Source organism: Malus sylvestris, chromosome 4, assembly GCF_916048215.2.
Source record: "Malus sylvestris chromosome 4, drMalSylv7.2, whole genome shotgun sequence".
Classification (NCBI taxonomy): Eukaryota; Viridiplantae; Streptophyta; class Magnoliopsida; order Rosales; family Rosaceae; genus Malus; species Malus sylvestris.
The window spans coordinates 4023336-4045326 of NC_062263.1; the positions used below are offsets into that span (position 1 = coordinate 4023336).

The 21991-nt window shown below is 35.9% G+C and overlaps 2 protein-coding genes across 4 annotated transcripts in view; one reads left to right on the forward strand and one right to left on the reverse strand.

The window, feature by feature from the left end:
- Positions 1–14743: 14743 nt before the first annotated feature.
- LOC126619266 (MDIS1-interacting receptor like kinase 2-like) lies at positions 14744–17556 on the forward strand. 2 transcript variants are annotated; one of them, XM_050287578.1, is made up of 3 exons: positions 14748–15364; positions 16382–16922; positions 17016–17556. In XM_050287578.1, the coding sequence occupies exons 1-3, from the start codon at positions 14855–14857 to the stop codon at positions 17384–17386; spliced, it is 1422 nt and encodes a 473-aa protein (XP_050143535.1). In that variant the 5' UTR covers positions 14748–14854; the 3' UTR covers positions 17387–17556. The 2 variants fall into 2 exon arrangements, with proteins under 2 accessions (XP_050143534.1, XP_050143535.1); XM_050287577.1 differs by having other exon boundaries at positions 14744–16922.
- A 2893-nt stretch (positions 17557–20449) lies between these two features.
- LOC126619271 (NAC domain-containing protein 41-like) overlaps positions 20450–21991 on the reverse strand; it is a 31664-nt gene continuing 30122 nt past the window's right edge. Inside the window, exons 3-4 of one of the 2 annotated variants that reach the window (XM_050287588.1) lie at positions 20989–21071; positions 20450–20842 (exon numbers count right to left, since the gene is read on the reverse strand). In XM_050287588.1, coding sequence (XP_050143545.1) covers positions 20759–20842; positions 20989–21071 — 167 coding nt within the window. In that variant the 3' untranslated portion in view covers positions 20450–20758. Of the gene's footprint in view, positions 20843–20988; positions 21072–21991 lie in introns of those variants that run through there. The other variant, XR_007622010.1, reaches the window with a different exon arrangement.

The following is a 21991-nucleotide window of genomic DNA, read 5'->3' on the forward strand; positions in this document are numbered from 1 at the left end:
GACTTTGCTTACCATAGTACTCACCTCCTCTATCAGACCTAACCACTTTGATCTTCCTTTCCAATTGGTTTTCAGTTTCAGTTTTAAAAATTTTAAAGACTTCAAGAGCTTTTGACTTCTCAGGGATTAAATATATACAACAGAAACGTGAAAAATCATCTATAAAAGTTATAAAGTACTTGTTTCCATCGATTGTTTTTGTAGGAAAGGGGCCACAAATATCTGTATGAATGATCTCTAAAAGTTGTTTGCTTCTAGTTGATCCTTCTTTTCTTGAATTAGTCATTTTTCCCTTGATGCATTCTATACAAAGTTCGAAATCATTAAAATTCAAGGGTGGTAAAATTTCACTTTTGATCAAGAGTTCCATTCTCGGTTTTGAAACATGTCCGAGTCTTTTATGCCAAAGATGGGATGACTGTTGTGGTTTTTCATGGTTCTTTTCAACATTAAAAATCACGTTTTCAACTCTTAATTTGAACTGAAACATCCCGTCACATATAGAACCAGTGCCAATGTGAGAAGAATTGTAAAAGATGTTGAAGCCAATTTTATTTAATGTAAAATAATAACCTAGCAAAACAAGTTTTGAAACCAACACTAATTTCCTCCTCATGGAAGGTACATAAGCAACATTTTCCAAATCCAAATGAAAACCAAATTCTAACTTAAGTCTAACAGTTCCTAAAGCTTTGACTTCAACCCTTCTTCCATTGCCCACCAAGACCTTCACTTCATCTTTATTTGGTGTTCTCCTTATTGTGAAGTCCTGCAATGAATTCGTAACATGAATAGAAGAGCCAGAGTCAAGCCACCATGCATTACTAGGTATGTCAACTGAATTAGACTCAAAACAAACGAAAACATTTTTACCTTTTTTCACTTCTTGCTTGGCAAGCCAAGCTTTGTATTTTGGACAATTTTTCTTCATGTGGCCTGCCTTTTTGCAGAAAAAACATTTGAAAATACTTGGTTTGTTAGGTTTAAAAACTTTCTTAGAGGAGGAAGTACTTCTGGTAGCATCTTTTCTGACAGTATCATGGTTACCATGCTTGGGGTTTTGGTTGTAGCTTTGGACATAATTCACTGATTCAGCCCTTTCTTTCTTAATTCTGACTTCCTCACCCACACATATGGAAATCAATTCATTGATGTCCCACTTAGCTTGCAGTGCATTATATGAGACTTTTAACTGAGTGTAACTTTCAGGTAGAGAATTCATAACTACATGAACCAAAAAAGTCTCAGAAATTGGTACCTCAAGCATCTTCAATTTTCCAGCAATGTCCACCACTTTGAGAATATATTCCCGAACACTTTCAACTCCATCATATCTAATAGTGGTGAAAGAATTCATCAGGTTACCTGTCTCGGTCTTCTCGGACTCCTTGTATTTTTCTTCAATGGATTTCATAAGATCCTTGGCTTTGGATGTTTCTGGGAAACCCCCGCGCACAACATCAGTCATGGTCCTTCTGATAATCATGAGAGAGATTCTGTTTGCTTTCTGCCATTTCTCATGCTTAGACCTTTGACTTGCTGTGCATCCTTCATCGGGCAGCAGTGGTTCATCACTCCTTAGTGCCAAATCCATATCCATCACCCCAAGAACAATCTCAAGGTCTTGCTTCCACTTCTTATAATTCATTCCAGTCAGTGGCTCAATGGTATTGAGATTCATGGAGCTTGGATTGACACCTTTAAAACCGCAATATGCAAAGAAATTAAACTTTAGTCCCATATCCATATGTCACAGTTTCAACATCTTTGAATGTTAAAATTTATGAACAATTTTTCTTTATCACAATGCCAACATATCCCATGAACGAACCTGACTTTGATCATGACTATAAACCTTTGTGGTTTTGTGGTCATGTCGGTGGTCATTCATGGTTTTAATGAAGCATTCTGCCACTTAGAATTTGATATATAAACAACGGTTCATCTTTAGATGATCAGTGTTTACATATCAAACTCTAGTGCAACTACTGATGTCCAAGTTTTTGAAGATATGCATTTGAACACAAACAGCTTTAGCTGATATATGCTTAGTACATGAATTCCCTGATAACTTGTCATCAGTCCGTATTCTGTAGAAACAAAATTGTTCTTGATGCTTTCATCTTAGGGTTAATTGGTATGTGAAAGCTCTGATACCAAATGTAAGATTAGATTAATACATAACTGATTCACTGAAACCAAATAACCACTAACCTGAAGAAACCATGTCGGCTAGAACGCGATCGAGATAGGCTTCTTCTGCAACTCGTCAATCTCATAATGCAATGGCTCAATACTATGGGGCGTGAGGCTCTTTTATTGCGTATCAATTGAGAGTGCAGGGACCCTATATTTATACCTTATGCAATGGTGTTCAACTAGGAGACTTCCCATAATGTTAGTCCTAATTGAACTCAACCTTATCATGCAATCCCAAGTATCCATATCAGCTAATATAACATTAGTATAGTTTATCAGGATTGTTTAGCTACATTCCTTATCGTACACACCTTTTGGTAGCTTACAAACAAAGTCATACTCGAACTCTATAACCTCAAACCTTAGATACACGTATTAACAAGTGTGCAGCTCTCATGAGACTTACAAGATCTTCCAAATCTTCAGCCTCAGAAGCATGTTCTGATGAAAAATCACACCCTGATGATATTTCAGTTTGTGCTTCACTGGGTGTAGAAACACTAGAATTAGATGACTGAAAGTCATGACCCCCAACGACTACTTTTGTAAGATGGGCTGGGAAAATCAGACAAAACAATCCGACCTTGAATCTGTGCCCGGTGTCAATTTGTAATCATCTCCATCGAGATTCAACAACGAAAAGAGGCAACCTATTCTCTCAAAATCTAGAGGAGTTGAAGAGTTACCACAACTTGGGGAGCCTTCAGATGAATTTCCACAACAAGACTCAGCACCTTCAGAAGGGCATAAAAAAAACCTCTTGCATTATATCCTCCGAACATTCGTGTAAATTATTGTCTTCATCTCTCCGATCAATATGCAAACTCGATGCCTGTTCCATCGGATTTGTTCTTGCCAGCAATGGCAACCACGAAGGTAACAACAATTCATTTGAATGAAATGAATCGAACCACCTATACTCTCTGACAAAGGCAGAAGGTGATGGACAATCAGAAGACAACCACATGGACTCTCTATCGTTACCAAACTGCTTACATAGATCAGCATCTTCTTCTGATGATTGGAAAATAGCAGCCGTAGCCGCAGCCTCAGACTTCTTGCTGTTTTCGCATAAAGGACCTGTTTTCGTCGCACATAATCTAACGTGTTTGTTTTGAGCACCAATTGATCTTGGTCTGAAACCCTCATCACCTCTATGGTCAATGCTACACTTGTTCATTGGTGATAAAGAAGAAACCCTCTTCATAAAATCATAACAACCATCTGTTCCATTGAATTTTGTTGTGATAATTGCAAGTGTACAATATCGTCCAGTAACATAGTGATAAGTGTCGTTCTAATGGATCGAATTAATCTAAATTTACTATTGCCATGAACTTCAAACTAAAATTAAGTAAAAGAAGGATTATGATCACAAATTCAATTATGCAAAGAAATGAAACGCAGTAAAAATAGCAATTGATCAAACACAAAGTAAAAGTAAATGTACTATAAAAGATTAATGTATGAATACATTAAGACATCAGGTTCCTCATTCTCAATCCCATCTAATATTGTTCTTTATATTAACATCAAATTATTCTCATGTTGCTAGCAATTATCCCTTGATTTGTCAATATTTCATGTCAGAATATACTAACCGGGTTTCTAACTATCTACCCATGCTATGTCTAGCCATATATATAGATATTCAATACCCTTTACACTCAACGGATAATTATACGAAACTACAGAAATTATAACCAGTATGTCTACTTGGCTAAGAAATTCATGGTAATTGTTATGAGAAACAATCTACTAAACTCAATCTATCAGTCAGTTTATTCTTCACACAAACAATGGCTAGTCATTTGATAACAATAGCGCACAACAACAGTTACTCAATATGGAAAATAACTGAGATTAATATAAAATAAGGAGAATTAGATGTTCATGATAAGAGTACACCCTAACTCTAAATCATGATTGAACTTATGACAAATATGGATGAATTCGATGACATGGAAGGAATCTTGAACTCCAACTTTGTATGTGAGGGTGTGCATACACTGGGAAGTCTGCAGCCTCCTCTTCTGATGTCTATGCTTTTTTTATGTGCTGTCTTTTTTCCTTAAATCCCCCTCCTCTTCTTAACTAATCCACATGCCAATGGTATTCCAGTTAAATTCCATCCCTTGTAAAAAGAGAGCAGCACCGCTTCAATTAAATGGGCAGCTCATTGACACAATTTGAACTAATTTTTAATGCCCAAATTCAAGGACACATAGCAACAACCCATTTCGTTCTTTCTTCGTACTTTTTTGGTATTTCCTTTGAAAAATCTACAATTTCTCCTAACTATGATTGAAACTGAAATATTATGGTTAGTTTTATCAAACAAAAACTTTTAAGATTATCCATATATTTAGTGGCGGATCTACAGAGGGGACCTGGGAGGTCCCAGGACCCCTCGGCGACCCTAAGTCACTGCTAGAAATTTTCCAGAGGACCCCTCGTACTTGAACACGAGTTATGTGCAGATTGCAGGTTGTAGGTTGCAACGGCTGGAGAAGATGACCGTGCGCGCAAAGAAGAAAGTCTAGAAAGAAAATAGGGACCCTTTATAACAATTGGCCCAAAATGGCAGTGTTTTGGCCAATTGTTTTAATTTTTTTAAATAAATAAAAGAGAAACAAAACGCTGTTATTTGTCCATGACTCCATATTGTTTTAAAGCCCAACCCCACTTATTTCCACAGAGTCCCCTCTTTCCCTGCTCATCTGCTTTTCCCCCAATGCCCCATCTTTATTATATTCACTCAAATTCCAATGCAACTCCCCGATTTCAAAACCCTAAATTTCTTTCCCCATATGTTTTTTCATGTATTGGTAATGAAACTGTTATGAAATATTTTCTGTCACGCCCCGATCCCGAAATACGTCCAGGATCGACACGTGACGTTATCAAATACCCGTATCACTTACATACCCCGCCTCCGGGATATGGACAATGCACAACTCAAGATTCGAATTTCATGATAATTTTTCCTTATACTTTATGGCTGCATCTAACCTCCTCGTTATACTACCTACGTACCCTCAAAATGGATCAAGCCATTCGTAGTTCACTTTCGCTATAACTCGACATATAACATAGTCTGTTCAAGCCAAAATGCATAACATTCCTCAATCAAACATTTGGACTTGAAGAGCATGAATTATTCGATTCAAACTACATAACAACCCGCATGACAAATTGACAATCAAGGTTTCTATTTCATCCATCATATAAATCATTATGTTTCACATAATACCACAATTCATAGTATATAACATATCAAAGAACCAATGAAGCACAATATTATTCTCAATTCACAATGATCTAATCGTATTAATAACAATCATATTCAACATCCTTCCATAATCATCTCAAGTAACCCATTCCATGATATCAAGGAGACATGATATTAACATTTAATTATGTTAATATCAATAAGATCACACCTCAATGCACAAAATTAATAAAGGACTTCCATATAATTCCCTGCCTGGATTTCAAGTAATAACTTGATAATTCTAATTTATATTCACAAGATCTATTGTGGTTAATTCTCATTCACTCGAATCCAGGGTACAAGTCTAACTTATGGAAATGAGCAAGAGTAGGAATTCCGGACCACTCAATGGAATCCAAATCACATCAGTTTCCGGATCACTTAACGGAACCAAAATTATCAATCGGTTTCTCGCATGTAAAATTAGTGTCATCGATCACAATCCATAAACATCAAGTATAGAATCATGCTTTATGAAATTATAATCAAGTCACTGACAACTTCGAAGGAGTCACCCAGACATCCAACTACTTTTCTAATTCAAAGCACAAGATTCTCAAAATCCATCGTTCATATGTACATTAAAAACTAGGGCTAGAGGGACGCAGTTCGGCCGAAGCCTACATCTTTGAAGCCATCATAATTCAAATTCAATAAATCTCAAGGTGAGTACGATCCCGGACCTTCACTCAACGGAATCGCGAAATAGGAGGGATTCCAGACCATCTCTCAACGGAATCCAAGTGGATACGATTCCGGACTCTCACTCAACGGAATCACTAAGTACAATACATAACAATAACTAAATGAAACCCAAGTTAGATACGATTCTGGAACATCACTCAACGGAGTCACGAAGTAGAAAGGATTCCGGACCATCTCTCAACGAAATCCGAGTGGATACGATTCCGGACCATCACTCAATAGAATCGCGAAGTAGGAAGGATTCTGGACCATCTCTCAACAGAATCTGAGTGGATATGATTCCGGACCATCACTCAACAGAATCGCGGAAGGCCAACAACCATATATACAATGACTCAAAGAAATAAGACAAGCATAAGTTACTTAATTTACAAAAGCTCAACCAAGGGAAATAAGGCACAAATACTAAATTTAGAACGAATCAACGAAGCGGGAGATGAAACCATATTGAAGCAACAAACCATATCGAAGCACAAATACTTAATTTACAAAATCATAACAACCATCTGTTCCATTGAATTTTGTTGTGATAATTGCAAGTAGACCTGGCATTCGTGTCGTGTTTTCCGTGTTCGTGTCGTTTTCGTGTCATACCCGATATCTTAACGGGTCGTGTCGTGTAACACCCATTAAAATAAACGGGTAAAATGACCCGACCCGAAATCGACCCGATAATACTAACAGGTAATATGACCCGACCCGTTACCCGTTAAGGAAAATATATTTTAAACCAATAAATAATCAAATGAAAAACATAATACTAAATAAGTATATACATTCCATATTATCACATCCAAAACATAAAAACGCAATTTTGTTTTAAATATATTTTCGCTTACCTAAAGTCTTTAATAGTTTTTTAATTAATGTAGAAGTGTAAAAAAATATAGAAAAAATATATAAACACTCGTAATGACAAGCTTTTTTCAACGATCCAACCGTCAAACTTATTTGTACACATTCCAAGATTGCATACCTAAAAAATTGTAAAAAAACAAACATTCAAATATTACGTAACGGAACAAAAGTTATCGACGGTTATAAACGAAAAATCACACTTTAACGATTATTTTAGCTCCGATTTTGATGATTTTTTTATAGATACACTCATCGACCCTATAAGAATGTAATGAATAAATTTGATCTTTAATTTAAAGTATTTACACTAGTAGATACCACAAAAACTTATTTTATACTTAATAGAAGTATAATATTAACTTTAAGTGTTTGTTTAATCTATTGTTTTGACGCAATATGCATTCTACAAAACTTTTTTCAACGATCCAACCGTCAAACTTATTTGTACACATTCCGAGATTGCATACATAAAAAATCGTAAAAAACAAACATTCAGAGATTACGTAACGGAACAAAAGTTTTCGACGGTTATAAACGAAAAATCACAATTTAACGGTTATTTTAGCTCCGATTTTGATGATTTTTTTACATATACACTTCTCAACCCTATAAGAATGTAATGAATAAATTTGATCTTTAATTTAAAGTATTTACATTAGTAGATACCACAAAAACTTATTTTATACTTAATAAAAGTATAATATTAACTCTAAGTGTTTGTTTAATCTACTGTTTTGACGCAATATGCATTCTACGAAACTTTTTTCAACGATCCAACCGTCAAACTTATTTGTACACACTCCGAGATCGCATACATAAAAAATCGTAAAAAACAAACATTCAGAGATTACGTAACGGAACAAAAGTTTTCGACGGTTATAAACGAAAAATCACAATTTAACGGTTATTTAAGCTCCGATTTTGATGATTTTGTAAAGATACACTCCTCGACCCTATAAGAATGTAATGAATAAATTTGATCTTTAATTTAAAGTATTTACACTAGTAGATACCACAAAAACTTATTTTATACTTAATAGAAGTATAATATTAACTTTAAGTGTTTGTTTAATCTATTGTTTTGACGCAATATGCATTCTACGAAACTTTTTTCAACGATCCAACCGTCAAAATTATTTGTACACATTCCGAGATCACATACATAAAAAATCGTAAAAAACAAACATTCAGAGATTACGTAACGGAACAAAAGTTTTCGACGGTTATAAACGAAAAATCACAATTTAACGGTTATTTTAGCTCCGATTTTGATGATTTTTTTACAGATACACTTCTCAACCCTATAAGAATGTAATGAATAAATTTGATCTTTAATTTAAAGTATTTACATTAGTAGATACCACAAAAACTTATTTTATACTTAATAAAAGTATAATATTAACTCTAAGTGTTTGTTTAATCTACTGTTTTGACGCAATATGCATTCTACGAAACTTTTTTCAACGATCCAACCGTCAAACTTATTTGTACACACTCCGAGATCGCATACATAAAAAATCGTAAAAAACAAACATTCAGAGATTACGTAACGGAACAAAAGTTTTCGACGGTTATAAACGAAAAATCACAATTTAACGGTTATTTAAGCTCCGATTTTGATGATTTTGTAAAGATACACTCCTCGACCCTATAAGAATGTAATGAATAAATTTGATCTTTAATTTAAAGTATTTACACTAGTAGATACCACAAAAACTTATTTTATACTTAATAGAAGTATAATATTAACTCTAAGTGTTTGTTTAATCTACTGTTTTGACGCAATATGCATTCTACGAAACTTTTTTCAACGATCTAACCGTCAAACTTATTTGTACACATTCCGAGATCGCATACATAAAAAATCGTAAAAAACAAACATTCAGAGATTACGTAACGGAACAAAAGTTTTCGACGGTTATAAACGAAAAATCACAATTTAACGGTTATTTAAGCTCCGATTTTGATGATTTTGTAAAGATACACTCCTCGACCCTATAAGAATGTAATGAATAAATTTGATCTTTAATTTAAAGTATTTACACTAGTAGATACCACAAAAACTTATTTTATACTTAATAGAAGTATAATATTAACTTTAAGTGTTTGTTTAATCTATTGTTTTGACGCAATATGCATTATACGAAACTTTTTTCAACGATCCAACCGTCAAACTTATTTGTACACATTCCGAGATCGCATACATAAAAAATCGTAAAAAACAAACATTCAGAGATTACGTAACGGAACAAAAGTTTTCGACGGTTATAAACGAAAAATCACAATTTAACGGTTATTTAAGCTCCGATTTTGATGATTTTTTTACAGATACACTCCTCGACCCTATATGAATGTAATGAATAAATTTGATCTTTAATTTAAAGTATTTACACTAGTGGATACCACAAAAACTTATTTTATACTTAATAGAAGTACAATATTAACACTAAGTGTTTGTTTAATTTACCGTTTTGATGCAATATACATTCTACGAAACTTTTTTCAACGATCCAACCGTCAAACTTATTTGTACACATTCCGAGATTGCAAACGTAAAAAATCGTAAAAAACAAACATTCAGAGATTACGTAACGGAACAAAAGTTTTCGACGGTTATAAACGAAAAATCACAACTTAACGGTTATTTTAGCTCCGATTTTGATGATTTTGTACATATACACTCCTCGACCCTATACGAATGTAATGAATAAATTTGATCTTTAATTTAAAGTATTTACATTTTTTATATATGAGTGATTGTATATATATATTTTTACATTTTTTACACTTCTACAATAATTATTATTAATTTTGCTCTCAAATAAAAAACATTATTCATGAGGGTTTGAAGGATTTTAAAAATCTAAACGATAATATAAGTGTAACAATTATCTATTCGTGAAGGAATAATGATAAATCACAAGTGTTTATATATTCTTTCACATTTTTCATACTTGTATGTATGTCATCTTAGTTCTTGCATATACAAATACTATACTAGTATATTTTAATTTTGGACAAGAATATGTTATGTAAAATTTATCCTAGTAATGATAATAAGGAACTCTCATAATAAAAATAAATAATGACTAAAACTTTTTTTTATTTTTTTATAATTTATATAGAACAATAATACAAAACTATATATTTAATATAGAATATATTGTATATATTAATATGACTATTGTATTTTATAATAAATCTTTTAGTAATTAAACTTTAAAATTATTAATTTTTTTTTTCTTAACGGGTCGAAACGGGTTACCCACGTGTTACCCGCGTGTATACCTGTTAAGAACCCGTTATTAACGGGTTCTTAACGGGTCACCCGATAGTGACCCAATAAGTTATCGTGTTGACCCGAAACCCGTTATTTTCGTGTCGTTTTCGTGTCGTGTCACCGTGTCATGTCAAAAACTGCCAGGTCTAATTGCAAGTGTACAATATCGTCCAAGTAATATAGTGATAAGTAGAGTGTCGTTCTAATGGATCGAATTAACCTAAATTTACTATATATTGCGATGAACTTCAAACTAAAATTAAATAAAAGAAGGATTATGATCACAAATTCAAATATGCAAAGAAATGAAACACAAGTAAAAATAATAATCAATCGAACACGAAGTAAAAGTAAATGCATTATAAAAGATTAATGTATGAAAACACTAGGACATCATGTTCCTCATTCTCAATCCCATCTAATCCTGTTATTTATATTAACACCAAATTATTCTCATGTTGCTAGCAATTATCCTTTGATTTGTCAATATTTCATGTCAAAATATACTAACGGTGTTTCTAACTATCTACCCATGCTATGTCTAGCCATAGATATAGTCATATAGATATTCAATACCCTTTACACTCAATGGATAATTATACGGAACTACACAAATTATAACCAGTATGTCTACCTGGCTATGAAAGTCATGGTAATTGTTACGAGAAGCAACTTACTAAACTCAACCTGTCAGTCAATTTAGTTCTTCACACAAAAAATGGCCAGTCATTTGAAAACAATAGCACACAATAATAGTTACTCAACATGAAAAATAACTGAGATTAATATAAAATAACGAGAATTAGACGTTCATGATAAGAGTACACCCTAACTCTAGCAAAAGGATTTAGTTCATGATTGAACTAATGACAAACATGAGCGAATTTGATGACATGGAAGAAATCTTGAACTCCAACTTTGTATGTGAGCGTGTGCATACACTGGGAAGCCTGCAGCCTCCTCTTCTGATGTCTATGCTTTTTATATGTGCTGTCTTTTTTTCTTTAAATCCCCCTCCTCTTCTTAACTAATCCACATGCCAAATGGTATTTCAAATTCCATCCCTTGTAAAAAGAGGGCAGCACCTCTTCAATTAAATGGGCAGCTCGTTGACGCAATTTGAACGAATTTTTAATGCCCAAATTCAAGCACACATAGCAGCAACCCACTCGTTCTTTCTTCGTACTTTTTTGGTATTTCCTCTGAAAAATCTACAATTATCTCCAAACTATGATTTCTATAAAATTCACAAAAAACATCAAATTTACAAATTTAATTATAAAATCATAACTAAATAATAAGTAAAAGAGGTATAAAAAATGCATATAATAACAACCTAACCAATTTCATTCGATTGTAGTCTCGGTAACGATCACTGTCGCATTTTTTTTAAGGATAAAATAGAATTTAATTCATAAATAATCAAGTCATACAATGACACGCATATGGAAACACTGTCACATCAAGATAACACACAATAAAGGCCAAGACAACTGTGACACATCGCTTAGGGGAATGGATCATGTAAGCCTTATATGTATATTCTCACCTCTACCTAGCACGAAGCATTTTGGGAGCTCACTGGCTTCGGGTTCTATAGGAACTCTAAAGTTAAGCGAGTTCGCGTAAAAGTACTCCCAAGATGGGTGACCCACTGGGAAGTTCTCGTGTGATTTCCCATAAACAAAACCGTGTGGGCGTGATCGGGGCCCAAATCGGACAATATCGTGCTACGATGGAGTCGAGCCTGGAATGTGGTAGGGACCCGAGCTGGGATGTGACAATTTGGTATCAGAGCCAATCCCTAGTCGTATGTGTGCCGACGAGGACGTCGGGCCTCTAATGGGGGTGGATTGTAACATCTCACATCGTACAAGGGAGTGGATCATGTAAGCTTTATATGTATATTCACATCTCTACCTAGCACAAGGCCTTTTGGAAGCTCACTAGCTTCAAGTTCCATCAAAACTTCGAAGTTAAGCGAGTTCGCGTGAGAGCACTCCCGGGATGTGGCCTTATATGTATATTCTCATCTCTACCTAGCACAAGGTCTTTTGGGAGCTCATTGGCTTCGAGTTCCATCGGAACTTCGAAATTAAGCGAGTTCGCGTGAGAGCACTCCCGGGATGTGGTGGGGCCCCATGCCTGGATGTGACACAACCACCAACTGCCGAAAACAAAAATAAAAACGAAAATTAAACAAGAGCGGAGGCAACATGAAGACAGCCTACCACGACGAGCAATCGCAGAAGAATTGAACTCTGAAATTTTTTATGTACATCAAAGTCGGCAGGTACAAGAAGTCAAGGCGATGACGGTGAAGAAGAAAATATATAATTTAGAGTAAATTGTAGCTATGGTCCCTTAACTTTAACTCAATTGGAGCAATGGTCCCTCAACTAAAAATCCATTAACATTGGTCCCTCAACTCATCAAAACGTGTAGCTATGGTCCCTCAACTAAAAATCTATTACCATTGGTCCTTCAACTTTAATTCAACTGGAGAAATGATCTCTTAACTTTAACTCAATTGTAGCAATGATCATTCCAACATAACTCGTTTTGACAAAAATTTTGATGTAGTTGACGAAAAAGACCATAATTACACACTTTGATAAGTTGAGGGACCCTAATTATATAAATGGTTATTCAAACATAACTTATTTTGACAAAATTTTGACGAAATTGATGAAAAGGACTATAGCTACACATTTTGATAAGTTGAGGGACCAATAATAATGAATTTTTAGTTGATGGACCATTGCTCTAATTTGATTAAAGTTGAGGAACCATTGCTACAATTTACTCTATAATTTAACTATGGGGTGTAATGAAATGTAAGTTGGTTAACTCAACCAAAATGCAGCTCTTAAGCAAAACATTCAAACTCATTGAGACCAGTACGCTAATTAAGTCCCGGACAAGAGTTAATCAAATTTTCTATATAACTAATAGAAACCGAAATCCAACTAATGGGGGAGGGAGATTCGAACTCAAGGTGTCGTTCAACATTTAGAAGGTATTACTAGACTAAGCGCTTATTGGGATTGAAATTTAATGCTTTACACTCTCAGAAAATGCAATATATTCAATTTTATTACTTCACTTGATTGAAACTGAAATATTATGTTTAATTTTATCAAACAAAAACTTTTAAGATTATTCATATATACACTATACAATTTACAATTTACCATTGGGTTGCTTTATTAACACCACATGTATTATTGAATACACCCCACATTTATTTTTTCAATCAAAATTTATCTTAGTACACCCCACAGGAACCAGATCCCCTCCCGAGCATGGGGACCGAAGCCTGCTGAGCAGCCCATCTGGGCCCTTGAAATTTGATCAAACAGCTGTAATTATTATAACTTTTAGAGGGACCCCTGTTTGTAGCTGTTTGATCAAATTTCAAGGGTTCAGATGGGCTGCTCAGTAGGCTCCGGTCCCCATGCTCAAGAGGGGATCCGGTTCCCACCCCACATACTTTCCTATACTACCCTCACACCCCAAACTTTCTACATACACCCCACATTACATACATTCAACATTCTCTCATTGTTCATTCTCACCACACCTCTAAATTTCAATACTCTCGCTAAACATGTAAATGCTAATTATGAGGTCGACTACATGACATTCGATTGTTGATTTATTTTACTGGTAGAGCACAAATCCATAATTTGTATCATTCTTTGTTACTCCTCTAGAGTCAATCACACAAAATTTTGACCCAAAAAAGAATGATAGGACATGGGTAAATTTTTATTTTATTTTTTTCAAAATTATAATGGGAAGATTATAATGGGTTCAATTCTTTTTACTGTACAAAACTTAAAAGAAAGTAGTGCTGACTACCAAGCTTACCACTTAGAGAAAAATTTGTTTATATTATAATGGATTTATTCAATTTTTTTTTTTGAGAAATTGAAAATTTGTTTTGGAGTAGTTATATATTTTCACAACAAAAAAATGTTGTAGTTCTTACAAAATCCATAATGAAGTACGTCTGGTTACGAATTCGTAACATTTTTTTTTATTTTTACGGTTTAGGTTTCTATCAATTTGGGGGTTTTTGTCAATTAGGGGTTTTAGGTTCGAGTTTATGACAATCAATTCAGAGTTAAGGTTCATATTAGTAAATAATTTGTGTATTCAATTTCTTTTAAATTTTTTAGGGTTAAATGGTCATTTTAAGTTAAGATACATGAGTGATTTAATAATATATATTTATGTGAGATGTATTCAACAATACGTGGAGTACTAATAAAAAAACCTTTTACCATTACCATCGTCAATCTTCAAACATACTTCTGTGGTCATATTGAAGACTAATAATATTCAAAAATTCCAAGCGTCAACTCCACGCTTGACGGGAAGACTAGACCGGGCCAGTCAACAATGGTTTCAGAAATTCCAAGCATAAAGAAAGGATTAGAAACTCTGCACCTCCAAAGTTGTTACTAGCTCCCATATTTATTTCTGACGCTTACAAACTGGCGAAAAAACATATCCTACTGCAACTCTAAACCATGACATTTCTTTATATGCTCCTGCTGCTGTCCGCATTCCCACTTATCAAAACGACATCTATATCTCCAAGACAACAAGCTGAATCTCTCGTCAAATGGAAGGACGACTTTTCTTCTTCTTCATCATCATCGCCACCTTGGCTACTCAATTCATGGTCCCTCACCAACCTCAACAGCCTCTGCAACTGGACTGCCATTTCCTGCTCCAAAACCAGAACAGTCTCCAAAATAGACCTCTCCAATATGCACATTATCGGATCACTGTCCCTTTTCGACTTTCCCTTATTTCCAAATCTCACCCAATTCAATCTAAATGGCAACAGTTTCGGAGGGCGTATACCGTATGCCATTGGAAATCTCTCCAGGCTCATATCTTTGGACTTGGGCAACAACTTTTTTGATCAACAAATTCCATCTGAGATTGACCAGGTAACAGAGCTTCAGTATCTAAATCTCCGCGACAACAGTCTCTCTGGTACCATCCCTCATCAACTGAGCAATCTCCAAAAGGTATGGTACATGGACCTTGGATTAAACTATTTTAACTATACTGATCAAGATTGGTCAGAATTTGCAGGCATGCCTTCATTGACCTACCTTGATATGTCTACGCAACGTGATAATCTATATCATTCTGAATTCCCAGAATTTATATCTCAATGCCGGAACTTGACGCTCCTCGCCTTGTCTCAAAATAATTTGAATGGCCAAATTCCACCTTCGATAGGCCAACTCAGGGAGCTCCAGTACCTTGATCTTTCATACAACTCCTTAAACTCTTCTATCCTTTCTGAGCTTGGTCTTTGTACAAGCCTCACCTACTTGTACTTGTCTTCCAATAAACTCAACGGGGAACTGCCTCTGTCTTTGTCCAATCTAAACAACCTCGTCGAATTGGGTTTAGATAATAATCTATTTACTGGTCAAATCCTTCCTTCTCTGGTCTCCAATTGGACTAATATGGAATCTTTGCAACTTCAGTCCAATGAACTCAGTGGGGAGATTCCGACAGAAGTTGGAAATATGAGCTTTCTGTTGACGCTCGATCTAAACAGGAACCTCTTGACAGGAGCGATCCCTCAGATTCTAGGCAATTTAACTCTGCTTAAGCTGCTCGATTTGTCACACAACCATCTTTCGGGGCAAATCCCATCATTTGTCAACAAGTTTTTTGCTCTTGACTTTGATGTTTCTTATAACAACTTGACTGGCCCAATCCCAGGCGTTTTCCAATCAGCATCAAAAAATCCTTTTGTTGGAAACTCTGGCTTGTGTGGGTATGTAGAGTGTGTAGACAATATACCCCCTCGGCACAACAGAAATTTTAAAATGAATAACAAAAGAGTTCTAATTGGTATCCTTGTGCCTGTTTGTGGTTTATTAATGGTTACAACTGTCATTGGTCTTATGTTCCGTAAAAAATCCAGTCTCGTTTTGAACAAAGTCAACACTTCTGAAAACTTTGAGAGTTTGGAGTCAATGATATTGCAAGAGGAAGTAAAGTGTACGTTTGCGGAAGTTATGAAGGCTGTAGATGACTTTCATGACAAGTACTGCATTGGGACAGGAGGGTTTGGAAGGGTTTACAAGGCAGAGTTGCAATCAGGCCAAGTTGTTGCAGTTAAAAGGCTTAACATGTCAGACTCTAATGATATTCCAGCAATCAATCTCCATAGCTTTCAGAATGAAATCCGAACTTTGACAAGCATCCGGCACCGGAACATCATAAGGCTCTATGGCTTCGGTTCAAGAAGGGGGGGTTGCATATTCCTGCTTTATGAATACTTAGAGAGAGGAAGCCTGGGAAAAGCTTTGTATGGAGTTGAAGGTGTTAATGAACTTGCCTGGGCTACTAGAGTCAAAATTGTGCAAGGACTTGCTCATGCACTTTCTTACTTGCACCATGATTGCTCTCCACCAATTGTGCACCGTGACATAACCGTCAACAATGTATTGCTTGAGTCTGATTTCGAGGTTCGTCTCTCAGATTTCGGAATAGCCAGGTTATTGAGTACTGATTCATCCAACTGGACAAGTATTGCTGGTTCATTTGGCTACATAGCACCAGGTAATGTGAACTTAATTTGTACATTTATGATTCATCTTTTTGCTTATTGGGATATGTTTTAAGGTAGCCAGTTTTGTTTTTATCGATGTGTAGAGCTTGCATACACTATGCGAGTCACGGATAAATGTGATGTATATAGCTTTGGAGTGGTGGCGCTCGAAGTCATGATGGGAAGGCACCCAGGGGATATGCTAGAGTCCCAGCTACAAGAATCATCAAAATCAAGGAGGGACAATGTAGAATTGCTGCTGAAAGATTTGTTAGACCAAAGGTTAGAGCCGCCAACCAATGAATCTGCAAAGGCAGTGGTGTTAGTAGTGACAATGGCCTTGGCCTGTATACGAACGCGTCCAGCGTCCAGACCCACGATGTTATTTGTGGCACAAAAATTGTCAGCTCAAACCCTGCCTTGCCTTCCCGAACCATTTGGTATGTTGACAATCAACAAGCTAATGGCACTATAAAAAATAAAACAAAATAAAATAGAAGACAAGGGCGAATAGCTCAAACTTCCCTTTTGTATCCCTGCCATGCGCAATTCCATCTAATTTCTCATGTAATACATTTTCACTACCGTAATTACTCATCTGTATTATTTGTCGAATGTGGATTAATGTGTGATGAATTTTCTTAATCGTAATTGCATTATACTAATAATCCATAATGTGTCAAAATAACTCCACAATTAATAATAACAAATTGAATTATGGATTTGTGTCCTTCCTCCCGTTCAAAGAGCTACCCTAAAAAATTGAACCTACATAGATCATTTTCGCCATTGATTAATTTTGAAAGCAAACACACATGGAACTACAGGATGCAATCTGACCTTGCATCTTTGAACCATGTCGCGCGTCGAAGTACATTTGATCTTCCAGGCATTCTTAAACTTTTCCGCTATGTCGAATATAGGTTTGTGCCTTTCCTCTATAAATCTGCAACAGCCAGAACTGCTTTCACATTCACACTACAGCACAATAGAAGACACTTTGACACGACAATATGTTAAATTAGCAAATGGGGAAGTGGTGGAATAACACCGTAGTATTATGAGCAAGTCTCGGGTGTCAAGGCCACGGGGGAGGTCCCTGTGGCTTTGGAACCACCCACATAATGATAAACAAGCGTGGCTGCTGTGCCTCAATCCAACACTGGCCAGTACAGAAAATCTATAGCTTCTGTGCTTTAAACCAAATCCCATCAGGAGTTGTTCTCATAGTCTTTGAATTATAATTGTAACTCTTATAGTTTAATCGTTGTCCTACACGGATTCATCAAACCAAAAGCACATATGGATTGGAGACATGGGGAGACAGTATGGTATCTGCTTACTGGTTGACTTGCTTTAAACGATTTTTGAGCTGAAAATTTCTCGCAAAACTAATAAACAAGAACAGAGAATGCAGCAAATAAGTTGACTCTGCAGAAGTTGCTGAAAGAGCAAAAATAGCCGGATGAGATGTGACCCCTTATCGCGTTGGACTTCAATTGTCAGGTGATACTTTCAGGCCACGCTTTGCCTTAAACCAACTGCATATGATTGTTAAAAGACTGACCAAGACTGTTATAAGAGTCCAGATTTTCACTTTGTGGTTCATTCAACTACGCAATGAGAAACGTTCTACAATCGAACTAACAAAGAGATGCATGCAGTGAGAAATCATCTTCGTTGAATTCTGAATCAACTCCCTCATGTCCATCAAACTCAGCAAGGCCCATGAACATCTCAATTGGAACTTCTTTTGATGCAATATCTACTTCTATGCATTCATTAACCACACCAACTGGTTCATTGACATGAACTTTCCATTTTCGGGTTCTACAGCATAATATTTGGTATCTAAAGGTACAATTTTCTCACAACCTTTGGTTGCCCTGCTCAACCTTGAAGGCAAAGTATTAGTCCGCCAGACACCCTTGTATTTTTGCTTCAATTTCATAATCTTCGATGCTGCTGATCCTGAAGACTAGTCTTACCCCCTGCCCTTCTTCGACATCCATGTTCCTATCATGGTGTTTTGACGGAATTGAATCTGGTGGAGTTCCAGAAGCTGTTATACCTATGCCCTTCCGAGGTGATATGGAAAAGTAATTCCAGGTCTCTTCTGAATTCCAATCAGTTTTCTGCTCAAATGGCCAGAAAAGCGGTTCATCAGTAGTGGTTAGATCTTCCAAAACTTCAGCCTCAGAAGCATGTTCTGATGAAAAATCACACCCACATGATATTTCAGTTTGTTCTTCACTGGGTGTAGAAACACTAGAAGTAGATGACTGAAAATCATGACTCCAACAACTACTTTTGTAAGATGGGCTGGGAAAATCAGACAGAAAACAATCCGACCTTGAATCTGTACCTGCTGTCAGTTTGTAATCATCTCCATCACGATTCAACAACGAAAAGTGGCAACCTATTCTCTCAAAATCTAGAGGAGCTGAAGAGAAACCACAACTTGGGGATCCTTCAGAAGAATTTCCACAAGAAGACTCAGAACCCTCAGAAGAGCATACAAAATATCTCTTGCATTCTCATCCTCCGAACATTTGTGTAAATTCTTATTTACATAGATCAACATCTTCTTCTGTAGATTCGAAAATAGCAGCCGCAGCCTTCTTGTTGTTATCGCATAAAGAACCTGTTTTCGTCACACATAATCTCACGTGTTTGTTTTGAGCACTAATTGATCTTGGTCTGAAACACTCACCTCCTCTACAGTCAATGCTACACTTGTTCATTGGTGACAAAGAACAAACCCTCTTCATAAAATCACAGCAGCCGTCTGTTCCATTGAATTTCATTTGATGGAAGTCTTGATAACGATCACTGTCACATTAAGATAACACAAAATAAAGGCCAAGACAACCGCCAACTGCCAGAAACAAAAACAAAAAAGGAAAATTAAACAAGAGTGGAGGCAACGTGAAGAAAGCCTACCAAGACGAGCAAACCCAGAAGATTTCAACTCTGAAATTTTTATGTATAATTACACACCACATAGAGCAGCCAGCAAAGGCGGCAGGTACAACAAGTCAACGCGATGTCGATGAAGGAACAAAATACAAGAAGTCCCTTTGCATTCAACTTTGGGGGGAATGAAATGTAAGTTAACTCAACCAAAAGGCAGCTCTTAAGCAAAACACTCACACTCATTGAGACCAGTATGCTAAATAAGTCCCGGGCAAAAGTTGATCAAATTTTCAAGTTAACTAATAGAAATCGAAATCCAACTAATGGGGGAGGGAGGTTCCAACTTAGGGTCTCCTCCAACACTGGGAGGAGCAGTATCACTAGACTAATTGTTTTAATTAGTTGAAATGTTAGTTGAAATTCAGAAATGTTTTAATTATATTTAGGTTGCTTTTATCACAGATTTGTACTCTTAATTATGTTTTCAGTATCTGATTTAATCCTTTTTTTCTTATTTTTTATCCTTATTTCTCTTTCTTTTGCTTGGTGTCCATGCAAATTGTTTTTGTGTTTTTATATTTTATGTTTTTAGATGTTCTTTTGACAATCGTGTCATGATTCATTTGCATTTATGTTGTGCGTTTACTAAAATATATTGGATATATTATTTCTGCTACAATCGAATTGACTGTTTTATCTGCAAACCATAGGAAACTGTCCAAAAAAACACATCTGAAGGAGTGCTAGATTGACTTTTTTGATCATGTTGAGGTAAAACAATAAAATAATTTTCTGATATAAAAAAAATACACCTGGAGGAGTGCTAGATTGACTTTTTTTGTTCATCTGTTGTTCTTAGCCCTGTCTCGATCTCATCTGCAACAGAGGCCGCAGCAGCAGGAGATCAAACTCTCCAATCAAGGCCTCCAAATCAAATCTCAAAGATCATCATCATCGTTTCTCTCACTGCCTCTCTATCTGACCCTGCAGTGCAGCAGGGCAGACGCCTAACAAACTGCAAAACCACAATCAACACTTTGAAGAACTCTTCAAAATGAGGTAATTTTAATACCCTCCCCCACTTCATACTGAAAACCGCATACATATACAACATGAAACAACAAATATGCCACAATTTGAAGCATGAAAATGCAAGCATACCTTGCCTGCAGATAATATACTATCGAAGGGAGGAACAGAAAAAGGTAGGTGCATTGGCCCTCCTTGCAATATATACGTCTTGACTGTACATAAATTTGAAGGTCAATAATGTCGAATAAGAAACTAAAATCACAACCTATGAGTGCGATGTTCACCATCATGGTGTACTCTCTTAATACCTGACGTGGAAAACAGGAAATTGATGACCCCTTGCAAATTTTGAATATTTAGATAATTTATATTACTTATTTATCTTTGTGTGTCTCTATGCATGCCAAACGATAACAAACATAAAAATAATAGCAGACACATCAGAAATGCAGTTGAAGGCATTTCTTTCAAATGATCAAAATGACAGTCAAATATGGGCTGTGAGGATTGTCATGCTCTCACAAATGCGACATACATAATATCAGAAACATGGACAGCTACTGAAACTGAAAACCTAAGAGACAGTAGCTTCAAAAACTAGTCCTACATGATGAAGAAATCTACACCAAAAGAACTGCAAGTACACAGGAAACAGCATGTGAGCTCCGCATCCTACCTCGTACTTAAAGAGATGCAATTTGTAAAGAAAGAATAAAGTGCTTCAATTTTTTAGAATCACAACCATCCTGTTGAGCAGAGAAATTAAAGAACTCATAGGGAATCGACGTGAAAACAAAGTGCCGGTTGTCGACTACCTGACGCCCTCCCCCTCCTCCTTTATCCGGGCTTGGGACCGGCAGCGTAAGATAAACTTACACAGGCGGAGTTAGAAAATCAAAGAACAGTAAAAAGAAAATCAGTTATGGACAAGATGTCAAGACCAATAGAACTGTAAAAGCAAAACAGTCCAAAAACACAACTGAGGACAACAGCGAGAAACTTGCATTGCTGGTCCAAAACAGAAAGTGACACATCTAATATAGACTAAGGTATGAATACGAAAAATTAAAGAGAGAAAACTTACATTCCACAAAAAATCCATAAAAACAGTGGCAAGAAACATGATAATTGT